At 43.7% G+C, this 20,494-nt stretch overlaps 1 protein-coding gene across 4 annotated transcripts in view; it reads right to left on the bottom strand.

Annotated features, from left to right (window-relative positions):
• Positions 1–20,494, bottom strand: part of RRN3 (RRN3 homolog, RNA polymerase I transcription factor) — a 1,085,194-nt gene that overhangs the window by 306,506 nt on the left and 758,194 nt on the right. For all 4 annotated transcript variants that reach the window (XM_073591180.1, XM_073591181.1, XM_073591179.1 and 1 more), the window contains one exon: positions 14,933–15,063. In XM_073591180.1, the coding sequence (XP_073447281.1) occupies positions 14,933–15,063 (131 nt within the window). The remainder of the gene's footprint in view (positions 1–14,932; positions 15,064–20,494) is intronic.

The raw sequence follows: 20,494 nt of genomic DNA on the forward strand, positions 1-20,494 counted from the left end.
GTGTTGAGATGTCTTTTTCAAGCAAGAAAATTAATAGCGCAGAGATGGCAGGCAGACAAACCCCCCTCGGAGGGAGATTGGGTTAGAACCGTAACTGAAACCGTGTGGAAGGAAAAAGTAGTATATGCAAGGAGAGGAAATATTAGAGAGTTCCAAAAAATGTGGATGCCTTGGCTAGAGAAGCTGGGATATCCTATGTAAGGTTTGTAAGGAAGAGAAGAAGGCGGTGGCTCTATGGTATCAAAGTAATTGTGTTAATAAGCGAGTGTGTAGTAAATAACTAAACGTGAAAATGGGAGGGGGGAGGGATTAAAAAAAAATAAAAAAAGACTAGGGAAAAAAAATTGATGAAAATTGTCTTTTTTTGTTTACTGGTTGACATGTATATGACATACAATGTATTTTAAAAATGTATTTTGTACTTTGTATAGTATGAAGAAATAAATAAAGATTATTTAAATTAGAAAAAAAAAAAAAGGATGGAGATTGAGGATGCCTCCATCCCTCTATTAACTTCTCTGTGGCTTTCCGCCCCCCCCAGAAGATTTGAAAGTTCACCCCCTGATCGGTACCACCCTCACGGTAGCGAAGAGGATCTTTCACAACACGGATCTTTCACCATTACCTTCCCCCATGACACCCATCGTAGGAAACCCTGATTTCACTCCGGGTCTCACCAGCAGAAGGATGAGACAATTGATCGTGCACGGAAAACACTGTCTGGGAGATGTTTAGCCGCAGGGGGAGCTCCCCTCGTTGTCAACCATCTCTGGACTCACAGACCCACCGTTGGATAACCTCAGCACCTTTCAAGTCAGACATTTCTTACAGACTCTGCAGAAAACCCCATACACCCCACGGGATCTCACCCCCTTTGAGTCACTATGCAATACTGGGAAACCTGCACGACACACACTTTCGCTATTATACTGCCTTTTAACATCCCAGACAGAGGAACCAACCCCGACATTTATACACAAATGGGAAAAGGACTTGGGAATTCATTTTTCTCAACAAACGGAAAAAATTCTCCTCCTAGCACATAAATCCTCCATCGCGAATCATTACCAAGAATCCGGGTACAAAATTGTAACCCAATGGTATAGAGTCCCTTACTTACTCCACAAGATGGACCAAACGATATCCGATAAGCTGGAGGTGTAATGCAGAAGTTTATTATCCACATTTTCTGGACATGCCCGGTTTTGAGACTGTTCTGGGAGGGGGTGACAACAACCATCCAAAGCTTGACCTCAGTGGAACTGAAAGATAACTCGGCTGCGTGCCTTCTCCACCTGACAGAGAGACCCATTCGAAAATATAAAAAGACTTTGACAATGCAACTCCTCAATGCGGCGCGGGCATGTGTCCTCGCGTTGTGGCAGCAATCCCCTCCACCAACCAAGGTTCTGTGGTATTCTAAAATCAACTGTATCCTCCGTATGGAGGAATTAACTGCTACTATACATAATACGGAAGAACAATTCCGAGACAAGGTGAGGCCCTGGAGATACTTCACTGGCACAAACATGTACCTGCAGGAGATCGCCCACGTTCAAACCCAAGAGACATAATGCAATAATCTATTGAATATTATAATGGGATGTCCGCTTGTACATTGTATAGGAGTAGGAGATCTGCCTTCCCGGGGGGTGCTGTTGCGGCCCTGGTCCCCCCCCCCCTCTTTTTTTTTTCTCTTCCCCTCCTTTCCCCTCTATTCTTCTTCTATTCTGCCTTTCTCTTTCTATCCCGCCTATTCTCTCTAAAATATAGCCCGTTACTGCAGCCGTGGATACGGCTGTAATTCAATCATAGTGACAAGAAGATACATAACGAGTAAGAAGTGTATGCTAGCGACATGCTTTTATTTGACTAATTTCACAGTTTGACACTTCATGTTTTTGACTAAATTGATAATTGTCTAATTGAGGCTCTTTTAGGCCTCCTGGTTCTCTTATATATAAATGATATAGAATTGGCAAAGAAACACTCAAAATGTCAACAAAGTTTTTTGTAAGCTTGGTTATATCTTTCGTTTCATGGAATATGTTGACCAATTGTACCCATATATAAGAAAATGAAATAACTTGTTCTTTTTCATGGAACTTTGCCATAAAATAAATAAAGGAATATAAAAAAAAAAAAAAAAAAAAAAAAAAAAGGTAAAGGGTTTGGTGCACCACAATATACAGGTGGTATAACACGGAGAGAGGCAACATGGGGGCAAGGGTCAAATACATGGGGGAAGGGGAGTAGTATCTGGCTAGAAAAGGTAGGGATGTGGAGTCATATAGAAAAGAGTGAACCATTAGGAGAGGACTGGAAGTGGAAAAGAGGTACAGGGATAAGAGATGCTTTAGAGGTGTGAAAGAGGGGGTCTCACAGAAAACTTAGGCCAATCTGTCAGAATTTTGTGCCACATCAGTGTTACATTAGACTGGTGTGAAAATTATCATCTGCAAGTCATCTATCATATCTTTGTGAGTGATCAAAACCCTTAAAAATGACCAAGGGTATCATGTATTTCTGAATTAAAATTCTGAATTTAATTATATAAGGAGGCCACAAGATCCTCCATCTGTTGGATTTCTTCAATTTGTGCAAACCATTTTAACATGAGTGGAGTGTAAGCTTTCCTCAACATAGCAGGTATGTTAAATTGTGCTGTATTCTGTAAGTGGAGTGTTGACAAGGATTTGTATAGTTTCAGTGGCACATATCTTAGCTGAAGTAGTGGCCTACTGTATTCTGCCCCAGGGTTACTGATGTAAATTGTAGAATTGCTTTCTGGACAGTAGAAGGAAGTGGGTGGATAAGTGGGAAATTCCGGTAAATAGGTAGTGGTGTGCCAGGATGTTTTTAACATTTGTAGCACATTTCAGGAACTTGAAGGCAGATATTGTTAAAGCGTTTGTTACCCTAAACAAACCCTTTAAAGCATTTTATACAGCATAATGCTTGTGCTGTGTAATTTGGCCCCTTCTATCACCTGAAATACCTGGCTGATTCTGCCTGGTTCTGCCCTGCCCTCGCTCCCCAATCCTTCCTTCCTGCTGGAAAAATAACTGTTTTCTTTCTATAGTTCCCTCTGTTAGATAACATGATGTTCCCTAGTATATTTAAATCATAAAAACATGCTGCCTAATACCATATTTCAGAGCGCCACTCTGTGCTCACATGACTGCCCGCCAGTCTCCTCCTCTCCACTTCCCAGCTGATGTCAGCGGGGGATTCTCAGCACCTCCCTCTGAAGCTGTCGGGAGAGGAGACCAGCGGGCAGTCATGTGAGCAGCGCTATTTTTATAAATCACATACACTGGGGAACATCATGTTATGAGGACCGCCTCACGCCGATGTACGTCGGCAAGGCGGCACGGGCAGGCAAAATCACGTACATATACGTGATTTGCCTCCCGCGGGTGGGGGGTCCGATCGGACCCCCCCCGGTGCCCGAGGCGGTCCTGTTATGTCCCCCGGCGATCGGAGGTGAGGGGGAGGCCATCCGTTCGTGGCCCCCCCCTCGCGATCGCCGCCGGCCAATCAGATCACTTCCTTTGCTGCTGTATGCTAAACAGCAGCAAAGGAAATTATGTCATCTCTCCTCGGCTCGGTATTTTCCGTTGCAGCGCCGAGGAGAGAAGACTTCACTGTGAGTGCACAACACTACACACACAGTAGAACATGCCAGGCACACAAAACACCCCGATCCCCCCCAATCACCCCCCCCCTCCCTGTCACAAACTGACACCAGCAGTTTTTTTTTTTCTGATTACAGCATTGGTGTCAGTTTGTGACAGTTACAGTGTTAGGACAGTTAGGGTTAGCCCCCTTTAGGTCTAGGATACCCCCCTAACCCCCCCTAATAAAGTTTTAACCCCTTGATCACCCCCTGTCGCCAGTGTCACTAAGCGATCATTTTTCTGATCGCTGTATTAGTGTCGCTGGTGACGCTAGTTAGTGAGGTAAATATTTAGGTTCGCCGTCAGCGTTTTATAGCGACAGGGACCCCCATATACTACCTAATAAATGTTTTAACCCCTTGATTGCCCCCTAGTTAACCCTTTCACCACTGATCACCGTATAACCGTTATGGGTGACGCTGGTTAGTTCGTTTATTTTTTATAGTGTCAGGGAACCCGCCGTTTATTACCGAATAAAGGTTTAGCCCCCCGATCGCCCGGCGGTGATATGCGTCGCCCCAGGCAGCGTCAGATTAGCGCCAGTACCGCTAACACCCACGCACGCCGATCAGATCTATACTAGCGTCCCCAGCAGTTTAGGGTTCCCAAAGACGCAGTGTTAGCGGGATCAGCCCAGATACCTGCTAGCACCTGCGTTTTGTCCCTCCGCCCGGCCCAGCCCAAGTGCAGTATCGATCGATCACTGTCACTTACAAGGCACTAAACGCATAACTGCAGCGTTCGCAGAGTCAGGCCTGATCCCTGCGATCGCTAACAGTTTTTTTGGTAGCATTTTGGTGAACTAGCAAGCACCAGCCCCAGGCAGCGTCAGGTTAGCGCCAGTACCGCTAACACCCACACACGCGCCGTACACCTCCCTTAGTGGTATAGTATCTGAACGGATCAATATCTGATCCGATCAGATCTATACTAGCGTCCCCAGCAGTTTAGGGTTCCCAAAAACGCAGTGTTAGCGGGATCAGCCCAGATACCTGCTAGCACCTGCGTTTTGCCCCTCCGCCCGGCCCAGCCCAGCCCACCCAAGTGCAATATCCATCGATCACTGTCACTTACAAAACACTAAACACATAATCCCTGCGATCGCTAACAGTTTTTTTGGAAGCTTTTTATTGAACTGGCAAGCACCAGCGGCCTAGTACACCCCGGTCGTAGTCAAACCAGCACTGCAGTAACACTTGGTGACGTGGCGAGTCCCATAAGTGCAGTTCAAGCTGGTGAGGTGGCAAGCACAAGTAGTGTCCCGCTGCCACCAAAAAGACAAACACAGGCCCGTCGTGCCCATAGTGCCCTCCCTGCTGCATTCGCCAATCCTAATTGGGAACCCACCGCTTCTGCAGCGCCCGTACTTCCCCCATTCACATCCCCAACCAAATGCAGTCGGCTGCATGAGAGGCATTTTTATGTCCTCCCGAGTACCCCTACCCAACGAACCCCCCCAAAAAATATGTTGTGTCTGCAGCAAGCGCGGATATAGGCGTGACACCCGCTATTATTGTCCCTCCTGTCCTGACAATCCTGGTCTTTGCATTGGTGAATGTTTTGAATGCTACCATTCACTAGTTGAGTATTAGCGTAGGGTACAGCATTGCACAGACTAGACACACTTTCACAGGGTCTCCCAAGATGCCATCGCATTTTGAGAGACCCGAACCTGGAACCGTTTACAGTTATAAAAGCTAGTTACAAAAAAAAGTGTAAACAAAAAAAAAAAAAAACACATACAAAAATATAAAATAAAAAAAATAGTTGTCGTTTTATTGTTCTCTCTCTCTCTATTCTCTCTCTATTGTTCTGCTCTTTTTTACTGTATTCTATTCTGCAATGTTTTATTGTTATTATGTTTTATCATGTTTGTTTTTCAGGTCTGCAATTTTTTATACTTTACCGTTTACTGTGCTTTATTGTTAACCATTTTTTTGTCTTCAGGTACGCCATTCACGACTTTGAGTGGTTATACCAGAATGATGCCTGCAGGTTTAGGTATCATCTTGGTATCATTCTTTTCAGCCAGCGGTCGGCTTTCATGTAAAAGCAATCCTAGCGGATAATTAGCCTCTAGACTGCCTTTACAAGCCGTGGGAGGGAATGCCCCCCCCCCCACCGTCTTCCGTGTTTTTCTCTGGCTCTCCTGTCTCAACAGGGAACCTGAGAATGCAGCCGGTGATTCAGCCAGCTGACCATAGAGCTGATCAGAGACCAGAGTGGCTCCAAACATCTCTATGGCCTAAGAAACAGGAAGCTACGAGCATTTTATGACTTAGATTTCGCCGGATGTAAATAGCGCCATTGGGAAATTGGGGAAGCATTTTATCACACCGATCTTGGTGTGGTCAGATGCTTTGAGGGCAGAGGAGAGATCTAGGGTCTAATAGACCCCAATTTTTTCAAAAAAGAGTACCTGTCACTACCTATTGCTATTATAGGGGATATTTACATTCCCCGAGATAACAATAAAAATGATTAAAAAAAAAAAAAAATGAAAGGAACAGTTTAAAAATAAGATAAAAAAGCAAAAAAATAAGAAAGTAAAAAAAAAAAAAAAAAGCACCCCTGTCGCCCCCTGCTCTTGCGCTAAGGCGAACGCAAGCGGCAGTCTGTCGTCAAACGTAAACAGCAATTGCACCATGCATGTGAGGTATCACCTCGAAGGTCAGATTGAGGGCAGTAATTTTAGCAGTAGACCTCCTCTGTAAATCTAAAGTGGTAACCTGTAAAGGCTTTTAAAGGCTTTTAAAAACGTATTTATTTTGTTGCCACTGCACGTTTGTGTGCAATTGTAAAGCATGTCATGTTTGGTATCCAGGTACTCGGCCTAAGATCATCTTTTTTATTTCATCAAACATTTGGGCAATATAGTGTGTTTTAGTGCATTAAAATTTAAAAAAGTGTGTTTTTTCCCCAAAAAATGCGTTTGAAAAATCGCTGCGCAAATACTGTGTGAAAAAAAAAAATGAAACACCCACCATTTTAATCTGTAGGGCATTTGCTTTAAAAAAATATATAATGTTTGGGGGTTCAAAGTAATTTTCTTGCAAAAAAAAAAAACTTTTTCATGTAATCAAAAAGTGTCAGAAAGGGCTTTGTCTTCAAGTGGTTAGGTGTGACATAAGCTTCTAAATGTTGTGCATAAAATGCCAGGACAGTTCAAAACCCCCCCAAATGACCGCATTTTGGAAAGTAGACACCCCAAGCTATTTGCTGAGAGGCATGTCGAGTCCATGGAATATTTTATATTGCGACACAAGTTGCGGGAAAGAGACAATTTTTTTATTTTTTTTTGCACAAAGTTGTCACTAAATGATATATTGCTCAAACATGCCATGGGAATATGTGAAATTACACCCCAAAATACATTCTGCTGCTTCTCCTGAGTACGGGGATACCACATGTGTGAGACTTTTTGGGAGCCTAGCCGCGCACGGGACCCCGAAAACCAAGCACCGTCTTCAGGCTTTCTAAGGGCGTGAATTTTTGATTTCACTCTTCACTGCCTATCACAGTTTTGGAGGCCATGGAATGCCCAGGTGGCACAAACCCCCCCCAAATGACCCCATTTTGGAAAGTAGACACCCCAAGCTATTTGCTGAGAGGTATAGTGAGTATTTTGCAGACCTCACTTTTTGTCACAAAGTTTTGAAAATTGAAAAAAGAAAAAAAAAAATGTTTTTTCTTTTCTTTCTTCATTTTCAAAAACAAATGAGAGCTGCAAAATACTCACCATGCCTCTCAGCAAATAGCTTGGGGTGTCTACTTTCCAAAATGGGGTCATTTGGGGGGGGGTTTGTGCCACCTGGGCATTCCATGGCCTCCGAAACGGTGATAGGCAGTGAAGAGTAAAATCAAAAATTCACGCCCTTAAAAACGCTGAAGGCGGGGATTGGTTTTCGGGGCCCCGTACGCGGATAGGCTCCCAAAAAGTCCCACATATGTGGTATCAGCATACTCAGGAGAAGCAGCTAAATGTATTTTGGGGTGCAATTCCACATATGCCCATGCCCTGTGTGAGCAATATATCATTTAGTGACAACTTTGTGCAAAAAAAAAAAAAAATGTGTCACTTTCCCGCAACTTGTGTCAAAATATAAAATATTCCATGGACTCAATATGCCTCTCAGCAAATAGCTTGGGGTGTCTACTTTCCAAAATGGGGTCATTTGGGGGGGGTTTGTGCCACCTGGGCATTCCATGGCCTCCGAAACTGTGATAGGCAGTGAAGAGTGAAATCAAAAATTTACACCCTTAGAAATCCTGAAGGCGGTGATTGGTTTTCGGGGTCCCGTACGCGGCTAGGCTCCCAAAAAGTCCCACACATGTGGTATCCCCGTACTCAGGAGAAGCAGCTGAATGTATTTTGGGGTGCAATTTCACATAGGCCCATGGCCTGTGTGAGCAATTTATCATTTAGTGACAACTTTTTGTAAATATTTTTTTTTTTTTTGTCATTATTCAATCACTTGGGACAAAAAAAATAAATATTCAATGGGTTCAACATGCCTCTCAGCAATTTCCTTGGGGTGTCTACTTTCCAAAATGGGGTCATTTGGGGGGGGTTTGTACTGCCCTGCCATTTTAGCACCTCAAGAAATGACATAGGCAGTCATAAACTAAAAGCTGTGTAAATTCCAGAAAATGTACCCTAGTTTGTAGACGCTATAACTTTTGCGCAAACCAATAAATATACACTTATTGACATTTTTTTTACCAAAGACATGTGGCCGAATACATTTTGGCCTAAATGTATGACTAAAATTGGGTTTATTGGATTTTTTTTATAACAAAAACTAGAAAATATAATTTTTTTTCAAAATTTTCGGTCTTTTTCCGTTTATAGCACAAAAAATAAAAACCGCAGAGGTGATCAAATACCATCAAAAGAAAGCTCTATTTGTGGGAAGAAAAGGACGCAAATTTCGTTTGGGTACAGCATTGCATGACCGCGCAATTAGCAGTTAAAGCGACGCAGTGCCAAATTGGAAAATGACCTCTGGTCCTTAGGCAGCATAATGGTCCGGGGCTCAAGTGGTTAAAGGAGGGAACTATAGAAAGAAAACAAATGGCTTTACAACTACTAAGTAATGCTGTTACAATACCAATGTTAAAGTAATGTGAAATTCTGCCACTGGAAGCTGTTGAACACTTGTGAATGAACAATGCTGTTCCGCTGATTTGTGAGGGGGAATAGGATGTATGAAGCTTGTTTTCCCATTTGTGAATATATGAAGGAATAAATCCCTCCAGTGGGGAGTTTAACAGCAGTCATCTTTTGTTTTGGCTTCTTATGATTTTGGCAACCAATCTTGAGCCTACTAAAACAGGGGCATGTTAAAGCTTTGTATAATCTATTGAATTAGCAGTTATTTAGTAATTGTTAATTGTTTATATGCATCTTGTAGGTATTTTCCAACATTGGAGTGGGGATTTGTTTATTTGTATTGTGTGTTGCTTAAATGGGATCAGTTTGTATGTTTGCCACTTTGAAGAGAAATACCGTTGTTATGGTAGCAGCTAGCTACCATAACCCCGGTATCCTCTTCTTCAGGGTGCAGTCCGCTTCAAGAATAAAGTGGTCTCTGCGGCTGATTCACCGCAAGATCACTTTTATCGGCGGTGGGAGAGGGCCCCACCCTCCCGCCGCTCTCCGGTGCCCTCCGCCACTTACCGGAGCCGCCAGTAGAGGCGGAGGCAATCGGATCCTCTCCCCAACCTGACATGGAGACGAGTGAGGGGAAGATGGCCCCCACTTGTCTCCATATCACTGCAGGGTGGAAGCGACGACAAAACGTCACTTCCGCCCAATGCTCTTAAAAGGGACATTTTTATTTTATTTTTTAAATGACATTAATTTTTTTTTTTTATTGCATTTTAGTGTAAATATGAGATCTGAGGTCTTTTTGACCCCAGATCTCATACTTAAGAGGTCCTATCATTCTTTTTTTCTATTACAAGGGATGTTTACATTCCTTGTAAAAAGTGACCCAATTTTTTTTTTTTAAAAGAACAGTGTATAAAACAAAAATAAAAGGTAAAATATATAAGAAAGTTGCGAGCGCAACTTTGAAGCGTGTCATGTTGAGTATCAATTTACTCGGCGTAAAATTATCTTTCACAATATAAAAAAAATGAGCTAACTTTACTTTTAATTTTTTCCAAAAAAAGTGTGCTTGTAAGACCGCTGCGCAAATACGGTGTGACAAAAAGTATTTCAACGACCGCCATTTTATTCTGTAAGGTATTAGAAAAAATAAATAAATAAATAAATAAATATATATATATATATATATATATATATATATATATATATATATATATATATATATATATAATGTTTGTGGGTTCCAAGTAATTTTCTATCAAAAAAACCTAACTTGTAAACACCAAATCTCAGAAAGAGGCTCGATCCTTAAGTGGTTAACTTTCACATCTATATCTCGTGACTGATAATTTGCCTTATGAGAACTTTTGATCTTGCTGGTGAGCTCATCTGGATTCGCTTTATGGCACATACATATCTAACCATTTCAGCACTTTTTATGGCTGAAAGCTATTTTGAAGTTCACCACAATACTACTATTGCGAATAGCTACATACCTGTCCACCTTGCAGCTGAGTCAAGACACTATCGGTTCGAAGTACAGTGTCCCCTCTGCAGACACTGGTCAAAGGTTTCCTGGTGGAAAGACCACTCTTCCTGATCCCAGCTCTAGTGACTCAGACAGCGCATATTCCATGCTCAGAATTAACACTGCAGGAAGAGTGTCAAACATGCTGTTCTGCCCAGTACAAGATGTGAGACACACCTAGCACTGCAGCCACACTCTTTTTAATGATCTATGGTGTTATCCATGCACACCCCTAGTTGATGCCCTTCCAAGGAACTAGTGCAATGCAGGAGAGACAGTAGGAGTGGTAGAAGTTCTATCAAACTGATGAGAAGGCAGGCATCCCCCTCAGACAAGGTGACTCAATATACCTACCTAGCCCAGACGGCTGGAATTTGATGCTGAGAGGCCAACCTAGTTCTTCCAGGGTCCAAATAGACAATGAGAGATTGGATTCCAGGGCCATAATAATTACACTCAAAGCAGAAAGTTATCCAAATAGCCAATTATCGAGAGCACTCAGTCTCAATAAGACCAGAACAGGGGTCAATACCTTTGTGAACATCCAAGGGGGGTGCCAAGCCGAAATGAAAGGCCACAAACTGGCAACCGTCCTACCCATCGCAAAGTAAAGGAAATCCTAGCCGCTAAGGCAAATGGGAACATGCAAGTAAGCATCTTTGAAGTTGATCGAGGCTAACAGGCCCCACTGATAAAAAGAAGCCGCCACTGAACAAACAGGTGTCATTGTGGGTTTGTATACTCTAAAGAAGGCATTGAGTTCCTTGAGGTTAAGGATGGGCTGAACCACATCCTTCTTTGGGACAGTGAACAGGTTTGAATTAATGCTTTTTCAACTGTTCTGAGGGGAAAACTGGGGCAAACATTTCCTAAACCAAATCATTCCCTGCACTGACATTTGTTGAGAAGAAAGACCAAGTTTGGAGAGGAAAGGAACTATCTTGTATCTGAAGACCAGCAGCTTGCAACCTACCTGTCTGCAGTATGGGTCAACTAGTTATCCAGGAAGAAGGGTGTGTGTAAACATTTTACAGAAAAGGACATAACCATGGGCTTGACAGGCTACGACTACCAAGGATGTATGGTAACTGGTGAGGCAGAGGACTTGGAAACCCTGGCTCACTTGTTAGAGGTCCCCTGTGAATGAAGAAGCTGCGGATGAGAAGAGAATAACCTGACTTCAGACACAGAGCCACTGGGCTCTTGGTTTGAAGCAGGAAGGTACCCTTGCCCCTTGAGAAATTCCTAATGATTTTAAACCACAATTGATCAAAATAGGCACTCTCCAGTGAAGTGAAGTTAAAGCCAGTGCCTTCCTGGAGGACTAGGCTGCAGACCAACACTTGAGCCAAAGCAGCCTACAAATAACTATGGCAGCGACCGCATTACTTAAATACCTTGGATCAGTTGTGTTGTCACGTCTGAGACATTGGATCAGTTGTATCAAAGGTAAACAAGAGATACCGATTCATTCAACAAACAACGATGCAAGAGTTTGGCCCATTCTGTTCAGGACTGTGTAGTGAGCTGTGGCAGAGATATAGCACAGCACAACCTCCACCTTCCTATCAGTAGGACCTCTGAAGGAAGGAGATTACGCCACGGAAATGTTGTGGAAATAGGTGGGACTGGGGACATCCATTTTTATGTTATACAAAGGAATATCAACCCAAAAATGTTAAGGCAAGAAAAATACCCAACTAGGACACCTTCACTCCTTGCAAACAAAATAATTTACGAAAAGAGTGGAAAAGAAAAACATTTGTAGATTTTTGGCTTGTGGGTGCCAAAGGCAAGCGGCACCTCCACAAACAAGGAAATAAAATCTTTAATGGTCAGGTTCTCTTGCCCTGATTTATTATTGTTGCTACCAGTTCTTTTTCCGTAAAGTGTTTGTTACCCTAAAAAAAAAATATAGAACCTGTTCCTTTAACCGGTTCAATACAGGGCATTTTCACCCCCTTCCTTCCCAGACCAATTTTTAGTTTTCAGCGCTGTCGCAATTTAAACGACAATTGCGCGGTCGTGCGACGTTGTACCCAAACAAAATTGATGTCCTTTTTTTCCCACAAATAGAGCTTTCTTTTGGTGGTATTTGATCACCTCTGCGGTTTTTATTTTTTGCGCTAAACACAAAAGAAGAGCGCCAATTTTGAAAAACACACAATATTTTTTACTTTTTGCTATAATAAATATCCCAATTTTCTTTAAAAAAAACAAATTTTTTCCTCAGTTTCGGCCGATACGTATTCTTCTACATATTTTTGGTAAAAAAAAAAATCGCAATAAGCGTATATTGATTGGTTTGCGCAAAAGTTATAGCGTCTACAAAATACGGGATAGATTTATGGCATTTAAAAAAAAAAAAAATATTTATTTATTTTTTTTACTAGTAATAGCGGCGATCGCGATTTTTTTTTCGTGACTGCGACATTATGGCGGACACATCGGACACTTTTGACACATTTTTGGGACCATTCACATTTATACAGCGATCAATGCTATAAAATTGCATTGATTACTGTGTAAATGTGACAGGCAGTGAAGGGGTTAACCACTAGGGGGACACAAGGGGTTAAATGTGTTTCCTAGGGAATGCTTATAACTGTAGGGGGCGGGGACGTACAAGGGGAGGAGAACGATCAGTGTTCCACTGTACTGGGAACACAGATCGCTCTCCTCTCACCTGACAGGACGTGGATCTGTGTGTTTACACACACAGATACACGGTCCGGCCCGGTTAACAGGCAATCGCGGGTGCCCAGCGGACATCGCGGCCGCCGGGCACACGCACCGGGTCCCGAGCAACGCGGCGGACGCGCCCCCTAGATGGCCAGGAACCCAAGGCCGTCATATGACGTCCACCCAGGATGGGAGATCCCATCTGTGGACGTCATATGTCTATACGTGGGTAGGGAAGTGGTTAAAGCATGTTATACAGAACAGTGGTCCCCTGTATCACCTGAAATACCTGGCTGATCCTGCCTGGCTATGCCCTCCCCCCTGTAAACTGACCCCGGTTTATCATGGCTGCTGAGCCCTGACACCACCTTCAGTTTACGTGCCTCCGACATCCGCAGCTCTCCTCTCTCCCCTGCCCCCCCGCCTGTCAGCTCTCACCAGTGCCCACCTCCCCCTGCTGAAATAACTGTAGAAAATACACACAATCCCCTCTTTTATAAAGCGTCCTATGCTGCAGTGTCTGTTCTTTGTAAAAAATATGCCCATTACTACCTGATTTCAGAGCGCCGCTCATGTGACTCCTTACTTCTACCCTCCTCCCCGGCTAACGTCTCAGCTCTCTCCTCCTTTCTTCCTTGGCCAACGTCTCAGCTCTCTCCTCCCAACTGATGTCAGTGGGGGATTCTCGCCCCTCCTGCTGTAGCTGTCAGATTAGGAGAGGGAGCAGCGAGGAGTCACGTGAGCTACGAGCGGCGCTGTGAATTCAGGTAGAAATGGGCATCTTTTTTACAAAGAACATACACTGCAGCATAGGACTCTAACAGAGGGGATTGTGTGTAGTTTACAAAGTGGCTGAACAACCACTTTAAGGAGGTTAAAAGAGGAGGGTTAGTCCTTACTACCAGTATAGGAAGAGCTTGCATCTGTGGACTCTGTTGTAATTACAGATAACACCCCCCCCCCCAAAAAAAAACCCCTCTAAAACAGCACCACAATCCACAAAGGGCAGCAGAAGCCTGTCCTAGGAGCTCCGAAGCTGAGAAGCTATTTCCTCCAGAACCAAAATGGCACTGGTGGCACCCACTGAGGTGTATTGTGATCAGAGTTTCTGCACAGGCTACGGTTAAAAGAGTCCTAAAAGGCTCCCCATGGAATAAAGGGGCTCCAAGAAAGGGTCCAGAGAGTGACCCAAGGAAGAAAAGCAAGGAAATGTAGCACCTTTCATGCCTAGTGTCCTCACACATGCTTAGGCCTTATCCCCAGCTCCCCAAAAGAGCAGCAGGAGACAGAAAGTTCCCTGGACAACATAAAAATAAGCATTGTCCCTGTACAGTCAAGGCAGACCCCCACAGTGTGTCACAAGCGATGGGAAAAGCACCATACGACACTTACAAATAAGCATTGTCCCTGTACAGTCAAGGCAGACCCCCACAGTGTGTCACAAGCGATGGCAAAAGCACCATACACCAGTTACAGAGTAGGAGGAAAACAACTGAGGAGACTTTTAAAACGGTAACCAAGCAGTATATACAGTACAAATAAATTTAAGTGATACAGGGCAACATGCCCTTATGAATATATATTTGTGTTGTTGCTTGATAAAGGTCTGAAGCAGGCCTAAAATGGAAGTTCCTTTTTACATTTGCTGGATACTACTTGTTACAGTGTCTGCTGCTCTTCATGAACCTAATTATACATTACTAAATCTCACAAAATTGGACATAAATATATATATATTTATCTGTAGACAGTATACATATATATAGGCAGTATCGCAATAGAGGGTACAAGCTAAATATTGTTTTCTCTTAATGTATAACGAAATATTGAAAAAATATTTATTTCTAATTTAGATGTGAATTATGTGTTTTATTACTACAAAGCTGCCATGTCCACACAGGTAACAATGTATTAACACATAACACTTACCAATTTGAAGCTGCAAATATAGAACATTGTAAACTGCACATGACAGGATGCATGGGTAGGTAAAATCAATTTGTCAAATACAGCCAGAAGATCTCTGTATAAATCCTTTGTTTTATTTAGGTCCATGCTGCCTGCAAGATACACCCATGAATTTCATTTAGATCTGTTCATTAAGTTCATGAAAATGAATGAAAAACTGCAAAATCAGTACTGTACTTCTTACTTACACTCAACTAGGAGATGGAGGATGCTTCGCATACAAAGGTCAGGGGTCACAACAGTCATTGGTTGGCAGTTGATGTCATAGGTGGTTGGGGAGAAAAGAAGAGTTTTGACTTGCCTGTAAATTCTGTATCTTGGAGTGCAGTACAGGACACAAGCGGAATATTCACATACCCTGGGTTATAGGATCTAATCTTCAGGTCATTTGACAATGGCAAAGCTTTTGAGGAAATGCCTCCTGGGAACCTCCTTAAAACCCTACCCTACTCCGTGAGCCTACCTCTATAACACAGGAATAGAAGGGAGGGTGGCCTGTGTCCTGCCTTGTACTCCAAGATATGGAATTTACAGGTGTAGGTTGAACTATAGCTGCTATAATAGTAAGAGTACCATTAATTTTTACCTTAATTCACTTATCTTACTAAATTTTATTTATTGATTTTAATTAATTTTCACATATAACGTTATCATCATTATTATCACTATTACTAAAATTTAAAACATTACCCAATTTTAACCACTTCAATACAGGGCACCTTCCTGCCCAGACCAATTTTCAGCTTTCAGCGCTGTCGCAGTTTGAAGGACAATTGCGCGGTCATGCAACACTGTACCCATACTAAATTTTTATCATTTTGTTCCCACAAATAGAGCTTTCTTTTGGTGGTATTTGATCACCTCTGCGGTTTTTATTTTTACCTAAACAAATAAAAAAAGACCCACATTTTTGAAAAAAATAAAAGTTTTGCTTTTGTTTCTGTTAAAAAATGTTGTAAATAAGTAAGTTTTTTCTTTCACTGATGGGCACTGATAAGGTGGCACCAATGAGCGGGCACTGACGATGGGCACTGATATGCGGCACTGATGGGCAATCATGGGTGGCACTGATAGGTGACACTGATAGGCTGCAAAGATGGGTTCTTATGGGTGGCACTGATACGTGGCACTGATGGGCACTGATATGCAGCACTGATAGGCATCCCTGGTGGCACTGGCAGTGGTAGGCATTGTGAGTGGGCACAGATTGGCAGCTGCCTGGGCACTGATTGGCAGCTGCCTGGGCACTGATTAGTATTTCCCTGGGGGTCTAGGGGGCATACCTGGTGGTCCAGTGTGGATGGTTTCCCTGGTGGTCCTGGCGGCTTCCCTGGTGGTCCTGGGTAGGATCCGAGGGGGGGCTGTGCTGATAAACAATCAGCACAACCCCCCCTGTCAGGAGAGCAGCCGATCGGCTCTCCTCTACTCGCGTCTGTCAGACGCAAGTGATGAAAAGCCGATCACCGGCTCTTCCTAGTTACATCGTGATCAGCCGTGATTGGACACAGCTGATCACGTGGTAAAGAGTCTCCGTCAGAGACTCTTTACCTAGATCGGTCTTGCGAGGTGTCAGACCGACATCCCGCAACAACAATTGCCGCTATGCGCGCCCCCGGGGGCGCGCAGCGGCTCAATATCCTGCGGACGTCATATGACACCCAGTCAGGGTATTGAAACCACTTTGCCGCCGTCATTCTGCTATATGGCGGGCAGCAAGTGGTTAATATATATATTTTTTATATAACCTAATATATTTATTATATGTATTGTATAGATGAACTCCGCTCGTCCTGTTGTACCATTTGTCTATAGCGATGTATTTCACTTCATTATAACACAGTTGAGCACTTTAGTCAATATAGACAGCCAAGCCATGCAATCACATCAGATAGTAATGAAACATTAGCGTTGCGGTCACTACACACAATTTCGCCTTCTAGTTTTGTTTTTTTGTTTTTATGTTGCCATGGTAATCTATCATGTGAGCTAGACCTGTGTAGGTATAGAATTCCCTAACCCAAGATGGCCGCCACTGAAGCCATCTCCCGCATGTCCCGAACGCGAACACCGCCTGCTGACCCGACACAGAAGTGATGCCCGCTTGTGTACGCCGCCATTTGTAGTCCCCACCATCCGGGGGCATTGTGAACCACCATACTATATGTCTATCTTTACCACACCTTTGTGAGTGGATTTTAATCTTACTATTTACATGAAATAATTATTTTTTACTGCACTTAGAGGGCGCTGTTCTCCTGTCCTTTGTATATTTCAGAGTTTTTTTTGCCTTCTAAACTTTTGGAACTGGCAGCCCTACTATTTCCATTTCATCTATTTCCTTACATGGACTAATACCCCCAATAAGAACTGACTTATTCCCCTATTCCACCCATACCCCTTGTGTATGATATTGTTGTATCCAGAGTGTGCCATATTATTCTTTTGTTTATAAATTTTGAACAAAAATTACTTATTTGCAAAATTTTATAATAGAAATTAAAAAAAAGTGTTTTCCAAATGTTTGCTCTTTTTTCACTTATATTGCAAAAAATAAAAAACTACAACACAAGGGTGCGTATCTCACTGCACCTAAGCCAACTGGTCTTAAAACCTAACGTTTATTGACTCAAAAATAAAATATTGAAAAAGTGTGAAAGAATGTGTTGTGTTTTTACTTAACCACTTGCGGCACGGGCCATAGCCAAAAAAATACAGCACGATTGGATAACTCTGGGAGGGCGTACTATAACGTCCTCCCAGAATCGTGCTCCCGGGGATGTCCGTGACTGTCGGGTCTCCCAGACCCGGTGTATAACGGATCGGGGTAAAGGGTCAATGACAGCGGAGCATGTCTGGTTTGGATCCTCCCCTCTCCTCGTGCTGATCGGTACAGCGTGTGAGGAGAGGGGGAGAGCCAGGTGCAGCAGCGCTGTGGGCTGGATCTGAAGTGCCCACAGTGCTGATCTGTGCCCATTCCTGGCTCATCCATCCACATTCATGCCCAGCCATGCTCCAACCTTGGCTCATCCATCCATCTATCCCTGGCTCATCCATCCTCATTCATGCTCCATCCCTGGATCATCCATCCTCATTTATGCTCCATCCCTGGCTTATCCATCCCTGGCTCATCCATCCACATTCATGCTCCATCCCTGGCTTATCCATCCCTGGCTCATCCATCCACATTCATGCTCCATCCCTAGCTCATCCATCCACATTCATGCTCATCCATGCTCCATCCATCCACATTCATGCTCCATTCCTGGCTCGTCCATCCATATTCATGCTCATCTATGCTCCCTCCTTGGCTCATCCATGCTACATCAGTGATCATCCGTGCCATATCAGTGATCATCCGTGCCATATCAGTGCTCATCCGTGCCACATCCGTGCCTCATCCGTGCTCATCCGTGCCACATCAGTGCTCATCCGTGCCACATCAGTGATCATCCGTGCCACATCAGTGATCATCCGTGCCACATCAGTGATCATCCGTGCCACATCAGTGATCATCCGTGCCACATCAGTGATCATCCGTGCCACATCAGTGATCATCCGTGCCACATCAGTGATCATCCGTGCCACATCAGTGATCATCCGTGCCACATCAGTGATCATCCGTGCCACATCAGTGATCATCCGTGCCACATCAGTGATCATCCGTGCCACATCAGTGCTCAGCCGTGCCACATCAGTGCTCAGCCGTGCCATATCCATGGCCACATCAGTGCTCATCCATGCCACATAAGTGATCATCTGTGCCACATCAGTGTTCATCCGTGCTACACCAGTGCTCGTTCTGTGCCACATCAGTGCTCATCCATGCTCCTACAGTGCCTCACAAAAGTGTAATAGGTAGTCAAATTAGATTTGAAATGTATGTCCCTAAAACACCCTGGCTCATCCATCCTCATTCATGCTCCATCGCTGGATTATCCATCCTCATTCATGCTCCATTCCTGGCTCATCCATCCCTGGCTCATCCATCCACATTCATGCTCCATTCCTGGCTCATCCATCCACATTCATGCTCACCCGTGCTCCCTCCCTGGCTCATCCATGCCACATCAGTGCTCATCCGTGCCACATCAGTGCTCATCCGTGCCACATCCATGCCACATCAGTGCTCATCCGTGCCACATCAGTGATTATCCGTGCCACATCAGTGATTATCCGTGCCACATTTGTGATCATCCGTGCCACATCAGTGATCATCCGTGCCACATCCATGCCACATCAGTGGTCATCCGTGCCACATCAGTGATTATCCGTGCCACATTAGTGCTCATCCGTGCCACATCCATGCCACATCAGTGCTCATCCGTGCCACATCAGTGATTATCCGTGCCACATCAGTGATTATCTGTGCCACATCAGTGATTATCTGTGCCACATCAGTGATTATCCGTGCCACATCAGTGATTATCCGTGCCACATCAGTGCTCATCCGTGCCACATCAGTGCTCATCCGTGCCACATCAGTGCTCATCCGTGCCACATTAGTGCTCATCCGTGCCAAATCAGTGCTCATCGTGCCACATCAGTGCTCATCCGTGCCACATCAGTGATCATCCGTGACACATCAGTGATCATCCGTGACACATCAGTGATCATCCGTGACACATCAGTGATTATCCGTGACACATCAGTGATCATCCGTGACACATCAGTGATCATCCGTGACACATCAGTGATCATCCGTGACACATCAGTGATCATCCGTGATACATCCGTTCCCCATCAGTGCTCATCTGTGCCACATCCATGCCACATAAGTGCCACATCAGTGCTCATCTGTGCCACATCCCTGCCACATCAGTGCCCATCCTTGCCACATCCATACCACATCAGTGCTCATCCGTGCCACATCAGTGCTCATTCAATGCCACATCAGTGCTCATCCGTGCCACATCAGTGCCTCACAAAAGTGTAATAGGTAGTCAAATTAGAAATGTATGTCCCTAAAACACCTGATGGTGCTCCCTGCATGTTTGGCCTCTGTAGGTAGCCAGGCTGTGTAAAAGTCTCACACATGTGGTATCGCGATACTCAGGAGGAGTAGCAGAATTTATTTTGGGGTGTTATATTTGCTATGTACATGCTATGTGTTAGAAATATCTTATAAATGGACAACTTTGTGTAAAAAAAAATGCATTTTATTTTTCTTTGCACCTTTTCCAAAAACTTATGGAAAAAAATGACATAGTAGTCTAGAAATGATATGTGTAATTTATGTCCATAGAACGCCTGATAGTGCTCCTTGCATGTTGGGCCTCCATATGTGGCCAGGCTGTGTAAAAGTCTCACACATGTATCAACACAGGAGTAGTAGAATGTATTTTGGAGTGTAATTGGAAGTATGCATATGATGTGTGAGAGAAATAACTTGTTATTATGACAATTTTGTGACAAAAAAAGAAAAAAAATCCTCATTTTGCAAAGAATTGTGGGAAAAAATTACAACTTCAAAAAACTCCCTATGCCTCTTACTACATACCGTGGACTGTCTACTTTCCAAAAAGG

The sequence above is a fragment of the Aquarana catesbeiana genome, linkage group LG06 (assembly GCF_042186555.1).
Source record: "Aquarana catesbeiana isolate 2022-GZ linkage group LG06, ASM4218655v1, whole genome shotgun sequence".
In the NCBI taxonomy this organism is placed as follows: Eukaryota; Metazoa; Chordata; class Amphibia; order Anura; family Ranidae; genus Aquarana; species Aquarana catesbeiana.